At 24.3% G+C, this 22390-nt stretch overlaps 3 protein-coding genes across 3 annotated transcripts; all 3 read right to left on the minus strand.

Moving 5' to 3' along the window:
- Positions 1-13238: 13238 nt before the first annotated feature.
- Positions 13239-15243, minus strand: LOC122858318 (palmitoyl-protein thioesterase 1). Its single transcript, XM_044161134.1, has 7 exons — positions 14979-15243; positions 14572-14681; positions 14373-14500; positions 14025-14183; positions 13818-13935; positions 13574-13732; positions 13239-13513 (listed from the first exon to the last, which is right to left on the minus strand). Exons 1-7 carry the CDS (start codon positions 15097-15099, stop codon positions 13382-13384), a joined length of 927 nt encoding a protein of 308 aa, XP_044017069.1. The 5' UTR covers positions 15100-15243; the 3' UTR covers positions 13239-13381.
- Positions 15244-16878: 1635 nt separating this feature from the next.
- Positions 16879-18796, minus strand: LOC122858315 (probable RNA-binding protein 46). The gene is made up of 4 exons (XM_044161131.1): positions 18074-18796; positions 17802-17976; positions 17247-17713; positions 16879-17128 (listed from the first exon to the last, which is right to left on the minus strand). Exons 1-4 carry the CDS (start codon positions 18764-18766, stop codon positions 16931-16933), a joined length of 1533 nt encoding a protein of 510 aa, XP_044017066.1. The 5' UTR covers positions 18767-18796; the 3' UTR covers positions 16879-16930.
- An 893-nt stretch (positions 18797-19689) lies between these two features.
- LOC122858319 lies at positions 19690-21189 on the minus strand. Its single transcript, XM_044161135.1, has 4 exons — positions 20981-21189; positions 20365-20537; positions 20065-20202; positions 19690-19997 (listed from the first exon to the last, which is right to left on the minus strand). The coding sequence occupies exons 1-4, from the start codon at positions 21066-21068 to the stop codon at positions 19728-19730; spliced, it is 669 nt and encodes a 222-aa protein (XP_044017070.1). The 5' UTR covers positions 21069-21189; the 3' UTR covers positions 19690-19727.
- Between the last annotated feature and the right edge of the window lie 1201 nt (positions 21190-22390).

Consider the following 22390-nt stretch of genomic DNA (forward strand, 5'->3'; position numbering starts at 1 on the left):
ACATTTTTTCTTGTATATTATAGAAAAATGAAGATACTACACATTTTAAATATTCACAATAATAAAAATTACATTTTCATATTTTTAGATGACACTTGAAGATTTTTATTAAAATATGTATTATATATATAACAAAAATAAATAAAATTTACAGATGATGAGATGAGGGGATTGAGGATAAAAGGGAGGTGATATTTCGTTGTGAAATTGTTGAAAGAGCAGTCGGGAATGAGAAAACATTAATCTAGGCATGTTTTGTAATCTCAACATCGCAGTCTATATTCAAAACCTTGGTGAAATTATTATTATGAATATTTGTGGCAGGTGTCTGAAAAATTGCGCGGTGTCATGACTGAGGTGTTTTGCGACAAAAACGCTGTTAGCGGCACACGGGCAATTTCATATTTTATTCTTCAACAAAACAAACCTGAAAAAAAAATTAAATTAAATTTTTTTTTTTTTTAATTTTTATTCTCAATAATTATATATACCGAAAAAAAAAAAAAAATAAATAAATAAAAATTTTTAGTGTCCATTATATGTAATCTACTTTATTTAATTAATTTTTATATTTTTATTTTATCTTGATGAAAAATTTAAATTTGGCAAGAATAATTTCTTAATAATTTGAGAAAAAAAATTATTTTCTGAAGATTGGCTTTTACATTTTGGCAGAGTATAAAGAAACACACAAAAGAACAAAAAATAAGAAAATATAAAAAAAATATGATGATGATAATAATAATCAATGAGAATAGTCCAGGCAAACAATTGTCGTGTGACAAAAGGGTTCCTATACTACTGATATTCATATAAAAAAAAAAATTTTATTTTCATTTTCTTTATATTTAAAAAAACTTCAGTTTCATTTATCATATATAATAATATACAAGTGAATGGAATCTTTTTTTTTTTTTATTTTTTATAAATAAAAATGTCTAGCACGAATTTTTTTTTTTAAATTCAAAAAGCTTTTTTTTTTTATTCTTTTTTTATATTCACCTCAAATGGCCATTGAGAAATAAAAATATGAACAATATTTTTCATTAGACTGCAGTCTAATCACAATTTTTTTAATAATCATAATAATGTCTATAAAATTCAATGATACATTAAAAGTCTTCAACATATTTTTTTTATTATTTTATATTTCTTTTTCTTACATTATTTTTTTTTTTTATCTCTCAGTCTTGTCATCACATTTTCGTGAATTTTTTACTTATATACTCTTGTGTTATATTCATTTTTATATTATTTTTATTTTTTCTACCGAGTGCATCTATTCTTTGCGCAATGTCAAGACAGTTGAAACCAACTATTCTAAACACATACCATCACCAACCAGAAAATATAAAAAATATAAATAAAAATGATAATAATAATAATGTAAATCAGCAAAAAAGCAGGAAGGACAAGAGAGAGTGTGCTTATCGATGCGACCCAGTGTTGGTGACGTTAGTTTTTTTGATTGTTATCATTTTTATATATTTTTTATTTTTTTTTTTTACATGCTGGTATAGAGATTTGTCTTTTCCAAAAGTGCCAAGCGTAAGAGCATGCCTGGACACCTCTCGTTTTTTCTCCAACCTCTAAAACTCTTTTCTTTTTTTTTATTTTTTTTTAAACTCTTTTTTATCCCAGAGGGAATGCCTTTCCCCTCATCTTTTTTTTTTTTTTATTTTTTTTTTCATCCCCGTCCATCAGATCAGGGCCAAAGAGGCCAAGCACTGTTCCTCATTATCATTATTACATGCAAAGACACTCTCGTTCAGCATTGTCACCCTAAAAGTGTCAGAATAAAAAAATAAAAAAAAAGATCAACATTTTTAAAGATCCGGGGACGCGTAAAGTGGCAAACATACAACGCATATAAAAAATTTGTTCATTTTTATAATCACTATATACTTATGTACAATATCATTTTTAAAAAAATATTTAATTAAACTTTTTTTATTTTTTTTTTCACCTCGAGGCATATTATTTTTAAAATATTTTAATGAAACCTGAATTTCATTATCAAACTCATTCTGTAAAATGATTATTATTATTATTAATAACTGGGACAATATTTTTTTTTTTTTTTACAATAAAAATTTGTAATTAATTTTTGATATATATTTAAAAAACAAAATAGATATATATTTTACGAGCTTTTAAATTAGGTCAGTTTTATAATATAAATAAATATTTTTATAAAATTTTTTTTTTTAAATTAATGAAAGTATTTAATTACCGACATTACATTGCGGCTTTCACGAGTTCAAGGGGGTATTTATATATATATTCATACACGGTTGGCTAAGCAAGGCAAAATTTACTCACATAACTCTTTCTCTTTCTCTGTCTCTCTTTTTACATGTATTTATATGTATATATATATAAATGTTTTTTGAATAGAAACTTTATGATGAACGAATGAAGTGGGGTAGTAGAGAGTTTTGTAGAAATTAAGAGTAGGGGATGTATATATAGAGAGATAGAGGGATTTATACTTTGAGCGATGGCACTGGTAATGCGACTAAATGAATCCAGTAACGGGGTTGGTTTTCTTCATAAATTGGAAGGGGTAATTAAAACCACCCATCTGCGGGTAAAAGAGTGAGATAGATAAAACCTCAGAGACGTTAAATTCAACCCTTTAATTTGCTTTGAATTTAAATTATTATTATATTTTTTTAACATGACATTTAAATATTTTTGTTTTTTTATTTGTTTTTTTTTTACCTTTAGAATATTTTATTTTTTTTATTTTCAATGCTAATTAGTGTAATGAATTTTGCTAATAAATTAATTTTATCAAGCTACAGAAAGAGGGAATATATGCAAAAAATAAAATTGTATGAATATACTATGTAGCTGGAGTTTGAATTTAATATTTATTGACAAAAAGAATGAGTGACTTGATGGCAACGAGTGCATCATAAATAGAACTAATTACAATGATCACACACATTCATGATTTTCATAATGCATATGTGTATATAATTCGACATTAATTTTGAGCATGTGAGTATGGATGTCATACGTGTGTTTTTGTCGTTCAATTTATTGTTGAGTACATAAAAAAAAAAGAAAATAAAATAATAAAAATAAAGTAGTAAAAGAAATAAAAGAAAAAAAAAGGAAAAAAGATACACTGAGGGTAAAAAGAAAAAGATGCAGGGATGATGAGAAAGAAAAAAAAAAATTAAATCCCAGGGATGCTGGCCCTTTGTGCATTTACAACAATTGTTTACTTTTTTCCTCCTCACTGAAATTCAAATTAAATATCGTTTCCCTAGTTAATTACTATTAATTACCTGCAATTAATGTCTACTAATTTATGCATGAATAACGTTACATATATATACATTGATGAAAATTGATTAATTATTTTTTACAATTTTATCTTGACTGTTATATATAGTTTAATATTAATTGAAAATTATTTTTACTTGTTATTAATAACAAATTTATTTTAAGAGTTAATTTTTTTTATTTCAATTGAATTTTATAATTATTTTTGTATAATTATTTACAAATAATTAACAAATGAAGTTACCTAGTAAGTAAATATCTATTAAGCTAATTAACTAATTGTTTATGGTTGATGAATAATAATTATTATTAATGATTAATTTAGTTGTTTTATTATATTTAATTAAAATTATTCATCAATTTTTTATTTCAATTTTTTTTATAATTAATTTTCTAGTTATTATTATGATTAAAAATAAATTAACAAGTGAATATTCATCGAGTTGATGATTAATTAATCACTCATAATTAATTTATTATGATTATTATTTTTATTATTATTATTAATTAATTTTAAAAAATTGTATTAAATTATTTTCAAAAAAATATTCAAGTAAATGATAATTATAATTACGAGTAAAAAAGATTAAAAGGGTTGTGATTAAATTGGATGAGATTCATTTTACTGTGAAAAGCCACAGAGTGGAATGGTGTGTCCATAGTGGTTTTCATCCAGTTTGAAAATAGTATAGAAAATTTTAGGAGCAGCATAGACTATCAGGGTCGTTTTGCCTTTAGCCTTGGCTTTAAACTTATTTATACTTTTACGAATTTTTTTTTTTTTTTTCGTTTCTATTAAGAGTCAAAAAAAAATATTTAAAAATCAGGTTAATTTTTTTTTTATAGTAATTTATATAAATTTTAAGAAAGCAGTTTTTAAATTTTTCAATTTATTGTATTTGATAATTTATAATGTCTTTAAATATATTAAAATTAAAAATCAAATTGACTTTTATCAAAGATAATTTACTTGGCTATAAAATAGTGATATTTTCAAAATACATCTCTCAAAATATTATGTTCATCCCTCAAATTATATTTTAACGATACTTTAAGTATTTTATTATTTTTTTAATCATTTTTCGAAATTTATTTTAATGTCGTTTTATATACGTTTTATATACGTTTTATAAACGTATGAAAAATATCTGATGACTCAAGTAACTATACAAAAAAAAAAAAAAGATTAATCAGTCGAAATCTTAATTAACAAATTATTCTTATTAATTTTATATTTTTTTTCTTATAAAAATTTTTAAAATTCAGAAAAATATAATTAAAATTTTTTTGGCACGTGTTTTTTTTTTTTTTTTTTTGGTTCGACCGCATGGCATCCACGTAGCATTTTTTTTCTCACCCGGACGTGAGTCATGCGGCAGGAAACATTTTTAGAAAATTTTTCCTGGCATTAGCCAATGGCTGATCTGTAGAGAGCGAACTAGACAGTAATTCCTAGAAAAAGCGACCTCTATGACTTCTAGTATTTTTCTAGGATTGTCTAGGATATATAAAGGGCCTCCCAAAAAATTTTTAGTCAGTTCTTCTTTGGCTTCGTCGGGTTAATATCATCTTAAAATTTTCCGTCCGGTAAATTCTTGGTTAGAAATATTTTAAATTACCTCGTGGTTGCTCGGTGTTAAAAAAAAAGTACAAGTTGAAATAGTAAAATAGTTTCTTAGATTTTTGTTGGTTCGTTTTAGTTTTCGCGGAGTGAACATCGTATCGAATTTTTTCGTCTCTTAAATTTGGTTAGAAATTTTTAAAACGACCGCGTGTAGATTGAGATTATCGTGAAAGTGAAAGTGCAAGTGCTAGTGATTCATTACAAAAAAAGAAATCTGTAATTGAAATTAATTAAAGTGATATAATAAAAATGATAAGTGATAAAGTGAATATAAGTGTAAAAAGTGCCAGTTGCTGATTTGGGATTAATTGGATTATTGGAGACTATGCGTGCCGTTGTTATTTTTGGATTATTGGAGACTACCTTGACAATTTCTTCATGGCTTCGCTGAGAGGATGTGATAAAATTTATGTGGATTATTGGAGACTACCTGGATGACTTCTTCATGGCTGTAATGGTGGCATAAAGTAGGTTCCTCTAGATCATGATTGACTAGTTGTAATTTTTAACCCATCCCGGAAAAGTGCTTCAATATCCTTGAAGTTTCAAAAAATTGTTGCTATATTTTTTGAAGCTTCTTGTCGTTCCATTATTTTATGTATAGATTTATTTTGACTGATTATTACAATAATTATATATATTCAATTTTAATGATAAATTAAATATAGTCGTAGTGTAAAAGTCAAAATGAATCGACCTTGTCTATCTCAAACAGAGTAGACAAGGGTGATTAGGAATTATTATCTATCGTGAAAATTTATAATAGATAAATTATCACCCTATTTTCCATTCGCGATGTATTTTTTTTATTTGATATCGAATGCACGTTTCCAAAAACAATAATAAAAATTTCAAGTATGTTTCAGGTTTTTTTCTGTTGCAGGTTTTTTATGATTTCAGGTTTTTCAAGAGTTTAAGTTTTTCACGATATTAATATTATGATTTTTTTTTGTTTCAGGATTTTTATGATTTCAGGTTTTTCACGATATTAATATTATGATTTTTTTTGTTTCAGAATTTTTCTGATTTCAGGTTTTTCACGATGTTAATATTACGATTTTTTTTTGTTTCAGGATTTTTATGATTTTAGGTTTTCAATAAAATGATTTTAATATTATCAAGATTTTAATATTTTATACAATATTGTATAGTGAAATAGTGAAGTGTGAAATAATGAAGTGTGAAATAATGATAGTAAGTGATAGTGGCATAGTGATTAAGGCCTAGAAATGTCCTATCACAATTAGTGATAGTGGCATAGTGATTTGAGCCTGTAGAAATGTCCTATCACAGTGAATAATAAAAAATATACCTGCTGCTATGAGCGCGGGTATATATATGTTTATTTTTTTTACATACGCGCGCGTTAATAATTGCTGCTACGAGCGCAAGTATAATTATATATATATAGAAAATATACCTGCAGCTATCTGAGCGCGGGTATAATTATATATATATATGTTTATTTTTTTTTACATGGGCGCGCGTTAATAATTGCTGCTATGAGCGCAAATATTAATAAATATATATTTAAAATATATACCTGCAGCTATAAGCGCGGGTATAATTACGTATACATATTTTTTTTACATGCGCGTGCGTTGATAATTGCTGCTTTGAGCGCAATCCGAAAAATTTGAAAACCCCATCGAAATAATTCTAGCTGCAGCTAGAAATCCTGCGACAAGTGGATTAGGTCTACTGGAGAAACCACTTGACAAAAAAAAAAACGAGTCAAAATGTCTTACCTCCTGGGTGGCTTGGAAAAGACACCCTTGAAATTTACCTGTTATTATTAATTTATTATTTTTCAGCTTCTAAAATTTAATCAACATCTATGTATTGCTACTTTAATTGAAATTAACGAATTATTATCACATAATGTAATTTTCACTTGAAAAAAATTATCAAAATTTACTGTACACTTTATTTTATTATAATAAAAATCTAAAACAACAGTTATTATTTTTTTTTCGATTTATGTTTATGTTCTTTTTGAAAACAATAAATGATTGATTATTGAATTTATTCTTGAAATGTTGCCAGCGTTTTTTTTTTTTAATTTTTCTTATGATTCTTGATTAAATGTGTTTAATTAATGTTGAAATACCAGTAATTAACAACTTCATAGACATTTTAAAATACTGATAAATTATTTTGATGAAATATTTCAAAGTTTATCTCTCTATTTTTTCTAGTAAAATTTCTAAGCAAACGCCTCAACTAAAAATATAAATAACTTTTTTTTTTTTATTTAAAATATTTTTTTTTTTCTTTCAACTACTCGAATCACCCCTAACTTTTTTTTTTTTTTTTTCTTTTCTTATACTTTTCGTCCATCATACGAAATAAGATATCTCTCTATTTTTTATTTTATTTTTTTCCATGTAAATATACATCTTCTGATGCCTTTTCATTTTTCTTTGTATAGATAATTTTTTTTTTTTTTTCTATAACTTGCTGGATTTTATTTTTATCCACTTTTATTATGCCCTTTTTATTTGCATACTGATATGCCAAAGAGTTATTTTTCTTCATCTCAATTTTATTTTTTTGAGATTGATGAATCAGATGAAATGGATGTTTTTTTTGTTAAAAAAATTTTTTTTATATTTTATTGTTATAATAATAATAATAAATTTTTAAGTAATTTATTTTTTTTTATTTTAATATTTTTGTTAATCACTTATTCTTTTATCTTATATATACATTGATTGAAATATGTGCTAGTGAAAACAATTGAGCTTTAATAAAAGCTTCTATTGTTTTTTTTTTTCTATGTTTTTTATTTCTTTACAAGGTACATTGCGACTATCAATTAATGAAATCGTTGATTGAATAGATGGAATAAAAGAGGTTCATTTTTTATTTTGGCGTATGTTCCTTGATTAACTTTTGGTAAATTTTGATGAAAGGAATTGTGTATATCAGGTTGTTTGGGTCTTTGAGTTTATTCAAACATGTGTGATTCTATGAGATTAGTTTTCATTGGAGGTGGTTCTGAAGGGGGATGGTGTGTGTCGTCCAGAAGGGGGTACACAAATTGGTTTGTATATTTACAATTGATAAACTAGTGCATCAAATTAATTGTTCCCTTATGAATAAAAATCATTTGTACATCCACTGGGGCACTATTAAACACCACAGCTTATCGCCTTAAATTTCATTTTATGTTCTTTTTTTAAATATAAGGAAATATATTTAAATAATTTCATTTTAAATGTGACTTAAATTTTGAACAATTTATATATTAATTAAAAAGTCAACATGAAACTAAATTATAATTTTTTTTTGGTCTTTTCTGTTGGTATCAAATAATGATATAAGTATATATATTTTAAAATCAAAACATCGATTCAATAAATCTTTGGGCAGACTCCCTGGGGTGTGACGGTCTATTATTTCCATCTCAATTAATATTTTAATCAAGCTGCTTCTTGTTGTGTTCCATTTATATGTTATATTCATTAAAAAAAAAAATACAATAATAATAATAACAATAATACTCAAGCAAAGCACCGAAAAATCCCTCACCATCAAACATTTTGCCAATAACAATGAACCCGGGGTAGAAAATGTGGTTCGTCTTTTTACTGATTACCAAAGATCTTATTTAACTACTCGGCTAAATAATTTTTATAGATCTTAAAAATTAATCAATGTACATTAATTAATAAGCAAGCTTTTTTAATTAATTTTTTTTCACAGAAAATAAGCTATCATTTTGCTGTTATAATTACTCCAACAGTAAATATAGATATAATAAAAATATAGATGAATAATTCAATGATGATAGACAAACTTGATCTTGATAAAATCAGTTTTTAAAATTTTATATAATATTTTTGGTTAATTTATGTATTCAGGCGAAAAATAGATAATGAAGAGAAAAATAAAATGATAAAAAAAAAAAAAGTTAAATCATACTCAGCCGACAGTAAACAATACCTATTGTCCAGCATATTATTTTTGCATTCATCAGCCATTTTCATATTTTTTCTTCCCCACCCTCATATAATATTTTAAGCCAAAAGATGGACTTGTGGAATTTATTTCTGGTCCGTTTTACGCTTCACAAATAAATACATACTATTCTCCACAATTTTCGTTTTTCACCTACTACAATGTTTTTTACTTTTTTTTTTTATTTGTCTGTTGTTCTGTACTTTCCTATACACTGTCTTTTAATTTTTTTTTTTTTTGTTCTTGTCATCTCTAGTCCCCTTGGTTGTTCCTATCCCACTTTTAAAACCTCAGCTTTATTTTGACCACCACGCTTTTCAATAAAACCATTGTTATTTCTCCTGATGATCTTTTTTTTTTTTTTATAATAAATTTCACAATTTTCCCAATCAAACGGTATAATTATTTTTAAATTCATTTGATCATTTCAATAATTTATTAGTCATATATAATTAGTATGTAAATAATAAAAAAATTCTTAACAAAAAATATATATCAAGTTATTATTGGTATTTATGATAATTATTATTATTGTGTATTTGTATTGATAATGAAAAAATGAGATGAATGTAAAAAAAAAAAAAAGAGAAATTGAGTCGGCATTGTGATATGCTTTTAACAACATCATGATTATGGAAGAGGGTGAGTGTGGGTTGGTTCTACAACATCGAAACCGTGGAAACACGTTGGTCGCGCCGACGCTGAAAGGATCGTGGGGCGGTCCTCCATGAAGGGTATAAAAGTTACTGCAAAACAACAGGGTATATTATACAATGCTATCCGTTGGATTCTCTACAATATTCTATATATATATATGTATGTAACGAGGCCCAGCAGTAGCCGACCAGCGAAAATAAAAAAGAAATAATAATAAAAGCCAATGAAGAAAAGCATCGGATGCATTTCATTGTTTTCTCTAGCATATGACTCCAAGGCATGTCATATCTATCGACATAAAAATAGCATTATAATCAACATAAGAGGCACATCAAAATTAAGTATTCATCAAAATTTGATATTGCATTTTTTTTTTTTTCAACTTATAAACAATGACATAATTTATTTTTTATACAATATTTATTGCAATATGAAATACTAAGCTTTTAAAAATGGAATTGATATTTCTGCGTATTTCTGCAGATAGAAAATTTTTAAATTATGATATTTTTCCGACAAAAAAATATTAAATGCACTATGTCGTTTTTAAGATTTCGATCTTATTTTTTTCAGCAATTAAACGCAACGAACAATTGCCTTGAAAATTTATTGGAGAATAGAATAAACAATGATAAATAATTTAGACCCGAAAAATCCCAGGAGGTATCTTTTTTTATGTATATCTATAAATATAAATTTAGAATGCCAAAAAAAAAGTATTGCATTATGTCAAATTTGAGATTTCGATTGCATTTTTTTTCCAGCCACGAAACTATAGGTGAAAGATTGTTTTATAAATTTATTTGACAATGATAAAATAAAAAATTTTGAACAATTTAAAGAAAAAAATTAAGGGAAGCTATATTTTATTTTCGAAAAAAAAATTACAAATTAGAAAAATAACAAATGCACCATGTGATTTTCACTATTTAAATTGAAAATGAAATAATAATTTAAGTACATCTTTTTCTTCTTTCAATTAAATATTATAAACAATAATTTTTTTAATTATAAAATTTTATAAATAAACCTGCTATTTATTTATTGTATATTTTTTTGTTTATTTCCGCTTGAATTGTGTCAGTCACTTGGGTTATTTGACTATTGTTAAAATGACATATCCATGAAAACATCAGAGATTTTTATTTAACATTTCTTTTGATGATTCAAGTCAAGGGCAGATTAAAATTATTTGTCTTGAAATAATGACAATAAAAAAAAATGAACAATAGAATTTAATTTAAAATCATGTATACTCACATAGTAGTAATGTAAATTTTTGTTTTTTCATTATTTTTATTTTATATAAATCGTTGATATGTGTATTTATATATGATAATAATTTTGATTGACTAGTTATATGAATATCTTTGTAAGTCGCGTATCATCCTATGACAAAGCAAATGTCTTTTATTATTTTCTTCGCCTCGAGGTAATAATCAAACATATATGTTTGAAATTTTAAAAATGATGATTAACTGCCATTACCACCCTCATATCGTGTATCATCTAATACATATAGCCAGAGGTAATTAATATAAAATTTTTTGCTTTGATAAAAGAAAAATCCTTTAAAATATATATTTGCATTGATCAATCATTCATTATATTTTTACACTAGAAATATATATCGATATGAATTTACAACTTTCTTTTATCAATTTATAGCTCTTGGCAATATTTTTAATTTTGTCAAAGAAAAAAAAATCACTAGGTATATAAATTAATTTGCCCGGGGAAAATTAAAGTTATATTTAAAAAAAAAAAAAAAAAACAAACTTCTAAATATTATTTTAATGATGTTTTAATAAATTATGAATATATTATTTTTTTTACTTGTTTCGTATGTTTTTTTTTTATTTTTGTTTGAAAAATAAATCGAAGCACTTCGATTGTCGATAGACTTTATCATTGTTATGTTGTTCCGCCACTTTTTAAAATTTTTTATTTTTTTTCTTTTGTAAAAATATATAGTGCATGTAGCTTTGAAGCCATCGAGCTTGCAAAACTGTCGACAAAGGCATAGAATAATAAGCTAATCGTACTTGTGGTTTGTTCAATGATTCCTCACATAGAGAAAAATAAGAATAATAAAAAAAAAAATTGGAAAAAGTTATATATAAAAGACAGAAATTATGCAGAAACAAATGATGTGAAGGAATTCTACGAGACATGAAAAAGCTCAAATAGAAAAAAAAAAAAAAAAATAACAAAGATAAAAAAAAAAACAATAAATTTATCAATATTTTTCCATTAAATAATTGTATACTGTATAAAATTTTTTTATTAATTAAACAAATATAAATAAAAAAAAAATGAAACTTTATTATTTTATATATAAAAAATTTTAAATCAAAGTAAGACAAACGATAACGATAATAAAACAAAGTCAAACATAATACAAAAACTGAAACAATAAAGTGTATAAAAATCAGTATGATGATAAAGAAAATTTAAAAAAGAAAAAATATGTCAACGTGTAAAGATATATAAAAGAAAAAATATAATAATAAAGAAAAATATATTTATAATAAAAAACAAAACAAACAAAGTCAGACAGTCAAGAAAAAATTTACAGCAAAAAAAAATTAAAAAGAAAAGGGCGTCAAAAGTCTTGACGCAATTCTCGTTGAAGGTATATTTCATTTCATAATGTCTGCTACTTGTGGGGTGGTAAAAGGGCTTGAATTTAAATATAGCCAAGACCAAAAGATAAAAAAAAAAAAACAGTGATAATAAAGAAAAAGTAAAAAAATTATGAAAATGAAAAAACTTGATAAAGAAAATATACAACAATATAATAAAGAATATTGTAATCATATGATGACCATGTTTGTATAAATATGAATAAAATGAAAAAAAAAAAAAAACTAAAAATATAGCAAAAAAAATATGTGGGGGTAGTTTTTACATTTTTTATGAATAAAAAAAATAAAAAACATATTTATCCATGACGAGAGATATACACAATGAACTCGCGCTCTTTTGCAAAAGATCATACCGTTAACTCTATGCCCATCTGTTTCGTTTGTAAAAGTAATATGTATGTTTGTGTTTTTTATTTTGATTTTTTTTTTTTCTATACATAACTTGTATGTAAAGGGGATTTGTACGAGTACAAAGTGTACTCATAATGTAATCTCTTAATGGGGGCATCAGGCGAGTGTTTTCACATGTGTAGAATGATTTTTTATATATTTTTTTTTTTAATTCTTTTAAGTTTAGTCAATGCAAATGTGGATAGATTTTTCAATACTTAAAAATTTAATTTATAGACTGATTTTATATATTTTTCTTGACCGGCTGTGGAGATTGAGATATCACATTGATACTTGAGAAGGGTTGGTTTTTCATTTTTGTTTTTTTTTTATCTGTTTGGATCTTTTGATTGGGTAGATTGAAAAAAAAAAAATAAATGTATCTGATAAATTGATTGTGATAAGTCTCGAGTAGAACTCAAGTGATCCGGGTTGATTTTAAATTTTCTTCTCGAGGGTTAATAGTAGCTGAGGAGGCGACACTCTACAGGGCATGTTCATGATGAATTGATGCATCGATAAAGTCATTATTTTTTTTAAACAAACTTGTTACATTTTTATTATTAAATAAAAATAAAATTGCATTTTTTTGATTATTAAATTTAGAATAATAATCTTGAATTATTTAATTAAACATAAATAATAAAATTAGACGTTAATTTATAAAATGAATATAAAATATATTATATAAATTTTATTTTTTTACAGACTTGTCATGTTATTGACTCAATATTATAATCAATAATTATTATTTTTCTTTTGTATAAAAAAAAAACAGTTAATAAAAAATATTAAAATTAATTTATGACATTGTTAAATACTTGTGAATAATTTGTTCTTTAAACCAATGGTCAGTAAATTGCAAATGATTTGCTTGAACTGATAAAAAATGTATTTTTCCATTTAAATCCATTTGCTTCAATCCGAGACGGTCCTGTAATAAATATAAAATTAATGAATAATTAATTTATATTTTTTTAATTGTTTAAATTACCTCAGTGTAAATTAATGATTGTTGAAGTGTTTCTAATTCAACAGATTGATTTGGTTTATAAAATCCAAACCATTCAGATTCAACTGGTTGAACCATTGTGTCATTATCAAATTTAACAAGCACCAAAGCTTCAAGTTGTTGTAAATTTTTCTTGTATGTCTGTAAATTATAATATAAATAATTTTAAGTATCACTAGAAATTAATATATAATTATTAGTTTGAATATTTAAATTATATAATTACCTCATTTATAACACGCTCATTATTAATATCCGCAAGAAAAATACTTCCCTGTTTGTATTCTTCCTCTTTCAGGGGATCATGCCAGTACTCAGCTTGGACAAAACGTTCCTGAATTGGTCTTAAATAAAAAAATAAAATAAACTAATTACTTTAATGTAACATTATTAGTTTAATATTTTATATAAAAATAATATTGATATTATTAACCTGATGTAGGCAGCATAGTTGAGCATTTTCCTTAAATAATCACACATTTTATACTGCATAGAACCACAATTTGGAAGACCATAAACACCTTGATGTTGTCCACCAAGTGATATTAATTTTTTCATTGGTGGATTTGGACATTTTTGAGCAACTGCTCTCCTTTATAAAAAAATCAATAATAATTATTATAAATTAATTCAATCTGGTATTTCATATTTCCAATAAAATTACTGTGTAATTATATATTTTTCATAGTCTAATTATTTCCGATAATTAAAAAGAAAAAAATCATTAAAATAAAATATTTCTTTTTAATGTGTAAATAAATAAAATAATTATTATTCTTACAAAAATTGTCCTCCTTGAGAAAAACCAATAGCATTGTATCCATTTTTTAGCTTTTCGTCTTTTTCTAGCATGTTACATACTTCATCTATTTGATTGTTGACATTTCCATAGTAACTGTTGGCAACATCCTGCAATATTAATTTTAAAAAAATTAACAATAAATCAATATAATACTTGTTGTGTAATTTAATAATTTTACCTCAATTTCATCGCATCCAATTTTGATTGATTTAACATAAACACCAGGCAATTGTTCTTGAATGATAATTTTAATTGCTCCCAAACTGAATGAAAAACAACAGCTGTCACCTGAAATTTAAAAATCATAATTATTGAAATAATAAAAATTATATAATACAGATATATTGAACTTTGCCGCGTTTAAGTTACAGTTATTGCGCAATGTCAAGAGAAAATATATAATGTTTTTATGTTTGTGATTGAAGTAACGGCCATGACAGTGAACAGTGTCAGTCCTTGACAAATGTCCCTGACTTTTTTATATTATATTTTTTTATTTCATTACCAAGGCTCAGTACAATGCCAAGCAAATTGACCTCGATGGTTATTTTTTTTTTTCATTTTTTATACTCAATAAACACTTACCCATTCCATGCCAAAGAACAACTGGTCTTGTTGCTTCAGAATTAACTCCTTCACAACTCAAATATTGACAGGTATTTATTATAAATAATATAAATATTAATTTAATATTTAAAATATTCATTATTGTTATTTAATTTATTATATTTTTTTCCTTATTTTAGATCAATTTAAATTTTGATACATAAACACTTGTATTTCACTGATATCAGTGTTGATCTCGCTGCGAGTATGTAGTTGAGATAAATTTTTTTTTTATTTATTACAACCGGCTGTTCAATCCCCTTTTTTTTATTTCCTTTTAGAACTTTGGTCATTCACTTGCGCCACGAACGGATTTCTAGAGAAACCTATTGATTTTAATTTATATATTTGCTCTTTTGATAATAATTAATATACAAAAAATTATAAAAAGATAATACATAAAAAAAATAATTTATTATAATTACAATATTTTTTTTTCTGATATTCCAAAGTATTTATAAAAAAAAATAAATTGTTTTAATTAATAAAAAAAATGAATGATACCTATATTATTTATAACAATTTATATAATAAATTATTAAAAATTATTTAATTTTTTATATTCATTAAATTAATTAAATAAATATATTTAAATCTATTGTTTTCAAATGAAATTCTTACTGAGTGGCGCTGCGGTCACAAATAAAAAAAAAAAAAAAGGATGCACACACAGTCACACAGATGCACATGAGTTGACATGACATGAGTGGATTGCTACTGATAATTATTCTGTTTATATGTAATTTATAAATTATAAAAATATTGTAGTTTGATATACATGACAACAAAAAAATAATATGTGTTAAAAGTGAGATACCTGATTACCTCTGTGGAGCTGTCATAGTGTCATTAAATGTAGCAGAAATAATGGAGCTGTTGTTTGCTGTTAAATTTATGATCATCAGAATCATCAACATGCAGTCTTGACATAATGTTAGTACCATTTTTCTTCTATATTCATTCAAAAATTTTAATATTAATTATTGCTACAAAAAGAAGTCAAATATTTATATCATTGAAAATCGTTTTTTTTTTTTATATTTCTTTTTATTAAAAAACAATTGAAATATTTAGGGCATTTACGTTTGTAAGATGTTTGTAAGATGACACTGTTATTTATGTTGGTGATTATTTGCACAAATATTTTGGAGTATAAATTATCAATGATGTTAAACAATTGTTTAATACACATAAATTTCAAGTTTTCCCATAAACTTCAAATACTTTTTCTTTTTGTTTGAACAATTTTTTATTGAATTAAATTAATTTTTTTATTTTGTTTTGACTCAAGACTATTGATCAATAGATAATTATTTAGTTGATATAAAATTATAAATTTTATTAGTACGTGAATAGAGACAATTACATGATAATCTTTATATTTTAAAAATTCAAACACAAATATTTTTAATTTTTTTGATTGTTTGTTTGAATTGTATCATTTTCTTGTCAACAAATTATTTTATAATATCAGATTAATATATTTTAATTAAACAATGATAGACAGCTAAACCCGATAATTTGAATTCATTTTTAACGTTCATTTATAATTCATGTCGTTGTGTAAAATATCATCAACAAAAATTGTTGATAATTTTTTTACAATTTCTTTTTTTTATTTTTACTTTTTCCAATGATTAAAATTCGACATTTATATGAACGTCAAGTTTTTAAAGATCACAATGATCCAGATAATTAATAAAAAAAAATATATAGTTTAAAAAATATTATTAAAAGACTTTAAATTCAATTAAACAAGACAGTAATATAAAATATGTCTTTAAAAAATAATTATTTTGAAAAATTGAATATCAAAGCATTAATGGTGAAAAATTTAAAATCAATGATTAAAAAATAATTAAGATAATGTATAAGAATAAAATTTAAATGATAGTACGAGCATTTTAAAATGTTATTGTCATTTTTTTGAATTAATGACAAGCTTCAATTCGATTTGATGTAAATGGTGCTGGCAATTGTGGTGAAAAATGAAGTGATTGTGGATCAGCAAGTATATTACAAAGACGATAATATACATTTCTTGATGTGATATTAACAGCCAGTTCAATTGTCATAAAAATATCACCTTGAAATTCAAAAATAACATGTTCATCACGTAGAATTATTATCTGAAACAAACCAAAGACAGTAACAATTAAAATATTTATTTTTAAACTAAAAATTTCAACTGACAAAAACAGCTATCTTTTAATTTTTTTATATTAATTAATTATTGTGTTAATTTACCTTGCAAACATAACCAGGTGGTTCATAAATTTTACTATTAACAAAACGACACTGTGACTGGAAATTTTGATTGACAAATGTCTCAAGAATTTTTTTATAATCATACGACATGTCATGATGCATCATCAAACCATCTGGACCATTTGAGTTTGTTAATTTTTGTAAACCATCATCGTGTTGGTTTATATTATGAATATGATTATATCCAGTTGGTTTTTCAGCAACAGCTAGATCTGGTGTGTCTTTTTTATTTTTTTTTCTTGCTGCACGTTTATTGCCACCAGTGTATGATGCTTTTTGTTGTTGTTCTTGTAGTAATTTTTGTTGTTCATGTGGTGGTAAATGAAGACTACGAGTTGCAGCAACAGCTTCTTCAATTGAACGTTGTCTTTCCAGCATTTTTGATGAACCAATTGGTTTTGCCCAACGTACTTCCCACTGATGATACTCAGCAACACTTCCTGGACCTGATTAAATTATTTAAAAAAAAACAATTACACTCTGACAATGATTAGTTTATTCTAGATTTATTTCTTTTTTTTAAAAAATACTTACGTGTCATTATTTGAAAAACTCGTTCAGCAAGATCACGTGTCTCGTAGTGTATAAATGCAAAATGATTAATTTTTTTCAACTTAATAATTGGCACACCAGTTGATTTTTGAAATATCTCACGTACTTTTTGATGTGGCATTTCTAATGTTAAATTTCTTACAAATAATGCTGATACCTGCAAAATAAATTAATTGATAATTAATAACATTATTTTATCAAGAAAAAAAAAAAGAGAATAATGTTTTTTTTTTTAATGAAAAAAAAGTACTTACAGTTTCCATGACTTGTTCATCAACTGGATCACCAGGTTCTGGATCAGCCCAATCAACAGCAATTTCATGATCCCAAAGTATAACTTTTCCAGGTATTAATTTACGTCTAGCCATTGCTGCTGAACGATGATCTTTAAATTCAACAAATATAAAACCACGATTTTGTGTACGATCTTGTGCATTTGGATACAAATAAATTTCTGATATTCCATCAAGAATTTTTCCAAGTTCATTCATGAAATCTTCTTTTGTTTTATCTTTTGGTACACCACCAAAAAATAAACGACAATTATCAATTGATTTAACAACTCCAATTTTATGACCAGGACGTATTTCATAGCCATCAAGTATTTTACATGCACGACGTGCTGTTTTTGAATCTTCAAATAGCGCAAATGCATAGCCACGAGTTGAACCAGAAAAATCTAGCATCAAACGTAATTCCATTAATCTACCAATACGTTCAAGTACTGGCATTAATTCATCCTCATAACAATCACGTGGTAAACGTCCAAGAAATATTTCAGCACTTTTTATATTATCACGCATTTCTTTTGTTAATTCTGGTGCTGATAAACGACGTTGTCCATTTTCTTGAACAAGATCATAATGAGTTTTTTGCATTAAATCTAATAAACGTACTGTAACGCGACAATCGCTACCACCCTCTGCTTGAACAATTGGTGAATCCATTTTATTTCTTTTTTTTTTTTTTTAATTAAACTCTAGACTTTCTAGTTTTTTTTTAAATTTAATTTTTATCTCACTTGAATTTATAATTTACTCAATTGAACACTATTTAATTAATTATTTAATTAATTACTTAAAAATAAATTAAACTTCTTTGTTGAAATATTATAAAAATTTTTATTCGAATGACGAAATAAAAAAGCAAGACTGTCTTGTTGCAAAGTCGAAGTTGAAGTGGATTTATTTCTAGAATATGTATTATATTAACGTATTGTTGATTCTGAGAATCCCCCGAAAATGTACTTGATATTGACCAATCAAAACATTTTGAATACCATCATTTTCATAATAAAGGACAATTTGCTAATATTTTGGTATTTAAGAGGGACACAAACAAAGCAGGACTCACAGTTCTCTGAATTCTTGGAAATTTTATATTTTAAAGACAATGAAATATTTTTTATTTATTTTTTTTTTTTATTTTTAACAACTAAAATATAAAATAATTTTTATTTTCTATAATTATTATTTTTATTTTACAACAATTATTATAATGATAAAAAAATTAAATTTTATTTTTTTATTTATATTATTAATTTTAAATTTATAATTTAAAAAAAAAAAAAAAAATGAACGAGTCGGTAAAATTGGTTTTTTAACTCGTTGATATATCGACAGATGTTAAATCTATTTTTTACATTTTCACTTGGACATTGGCTGCATATGTCAAAGTGATGAATTAATATTGTTGATTAATTGTTTATCAAATCAAAAAAATAGACAGTCAAAATACAAATAATTATTGCTATTTGTGATATTATACAAACAAACATCAACAACAATATAAATGTAGGTATATATAAAATTATATTATTCAACTTTAATTATTTAAAAAAAAAATATAGTACAAAAATTTATATAAACAAAATAATACTTTCTAAATGGATATAATATTTATAACAATTTAGTAAAATTCTAAATCTCTTTTATCAACATGAACTGATGGTTTCGTTGTAGAAATATTTCGATAAATAGATTCAGAATCAACAGGTTGTTCAAGATTCTGTTTCAGATCATGATGACACTCCAACAATTTTATCAAGTCTTTACCAACATCTTGATGATTTGGTTGAGCTTCAATAACATCACACAATGAATTGACAGTCTCAATATTTTCTTCAAAATCATTGGCAATTTCAAGTTCCTCTTTCATGAATGCATTCATCATTTGTGCCTGTAATTTATTTACATAAATAATTAATCAACGTATTTCAATTAATCTATAATAATTAATATTTTACCTGTTTAATTTTCAACTGTAAATCTTTGAGTTTACATTCAGCATTTTTATATTGTATTTCAGTGTATTGAGTTGATTGTACCATGTCCTCTTCCAACAAAACATGTTGAGGTATGTTTATGACTCTTTTGACGCAATTCTACAATCAAATAATAATAAACCATTATTTAGCATTGCTTTAAAACAAATCATTAAGCATTACATAAGCAATAATAGTAAATGCAGAAAAAAAAAATAATAATAAAATTGTAAAAAAAAATTTTATTCTCAATCAGAAAGTGATAGGTCAAAAGTTAGTAACCTCGATTGCTGGTAAATGATATCTTGTGCCTTGATGATATGCTTTTGTCAATTTTTTTTTATCCCTCAACCATCTTTGAGTATCATCATCAATTTGTTCTTTATATTTGTTTTCAATAAAATCAAATAGTTTTGATAATCTTCTACGCATTTGTTCATCTATCATTGATTTTACTGAAAAATTTAATCATCATTTCAATAATCATATTTTTTTTTTTCATCTACTTGTTATAAATAATATATTTTGTTTGAAAAATAGAAGAAATAAATTCAAATTTAAAGAATAACAAAATAAATAAAATTTATAAAATGAAAAATAAATATTTTGATTGCTAAATAAGGAATAGTTTTTAAAAAAAGTTATTGGGTAAAATCATGAGGATACAAAATTAAATAAAACATTAAATGATGATAATAATTTCAATCATTAGACGAGTGTAACTCTAGTCATGATCAAACATTACATGACACTAGAGCACACGCGTCCAGCAACCGAAATAAAAAATAATAATTAAAATAATATATCTGAAAATAATAAAACAAATTATAAAAAATAAATAATAAATAATTAAAAAAAAAAAAAAAAACAATGTTTGAGAATTAAATCGGCGTCTTACGAGTCGCATAAACGATGCTCGAATGAAAGCCAAACAGTTGCATCTCGTACTCTTCGCGTTTTCGTTTAATTATCTCGTTACTCGTCATTTTAAATTAATTTATATATATTAAACACAATTAAAATAATATTACAAAACACTTTAATCAATAATAAAATACTTGGAATTAAATTCTAACGATAAAAATTAATTGAATAAATTAAAAAAAAAAAAAAATGGTATAAGGTAATTGTAAAAAAAAAAATATTAACGTCCGATATGTTACGATGTCCATTGACAAATGAACATGGCGTCTTTTCTTGGGCGTCCTTTTGCAAGCAGTCCTTTGTCCTCTCTCATTTGATACTTTTTGGGGGCGAGAGAGAGATAAAACATGACATTCCAAAGCGATATGGCGCTGTTGAAAAACATTAGGGCTGTATCTCAATAACAACTACAATTGCAACAAGTTGTTTTTATTTTTTTTACTAATTTTTCATTGTTGTATTAATCAATAATATAAATATAGGTCAAATAAAATATTATCAATTTTAATTAATAGACAATTTTTAATTGTTGTTAATAATTTATAATTATTTTGTTTTTTTTTTATCTGAAAAATTCAATAACAATTATAATATACAAGCAAAATGGCTGTTGATAAATTTTTTTTTTTTTGTGGTGAGTCAGCGAAACACTAAGCAGATCAGTCGATAAATAAATTAAAAAGAAAACTTTTTTATCAACCGTCAATAGAAAGTGATTTTAAAAAAGAAAAAAAAAATGTGTCAAATATTTTGAACTTTTTTTTTTTTTTTTTGGGTTTTTAATAATAATATTCTAGACGAGTTTATTTTAAAATATTGTAAATTTAAAATTGACTTAATTTTAGCTACAATTTTAGAAAGATGACTTCATACATAATAATCAGACAGAATATAATCAAAATGTCAAATTTTATTTTTAAAATGACTTTTGTATAATCTTAGCTATTATTTTTCTTAAAAAGTATTTTGATAAATTTAGAGATGACAAAATAGCATTCAATTTGCATAAACATTTAACAACACAATGTGAATCATTGTAAACAATAAAATAATTATTAAAAAATGAATAAAAATGACAATAACAAAATAATAAATTCTCAACACTTGAGCTAATATTTAAGATCAACAAATTTAAAAAATAATTTTTAATTGTGATTCACTAAATAATTAACTTAAAGATAAAAATATATGAATCATATATTTGAAAAAACTATTACATTTAATGATTTTTCAATCTTAAATCATTTGCAAATAATAATAACAATAATTAGAATTTTTTAATAACAATACTTTTGAAAAAATTTTTTTTTTTATCAATTAAATAATTAAATTTTAAAGCTAAATTAAAATACAGTGAATGTCATGAATTTATGTGGGTGTATAA

This window comes from Aphidius gifuensis, linkage group LG5, assembly GCF_014905175.1.
Source record: "Aphidius gifuensis isolate YNYX2018 linkage group LG5, ASM1490517v1, whole genome shotgun sequence".
In the NCBI taxonomy this organism is placed as follows: Eukaryota; Metazoa; Arthropoda; class Insecta; order Hymenoptera; family Braconidae; genus Aphidius; species Aphidius gifuensis.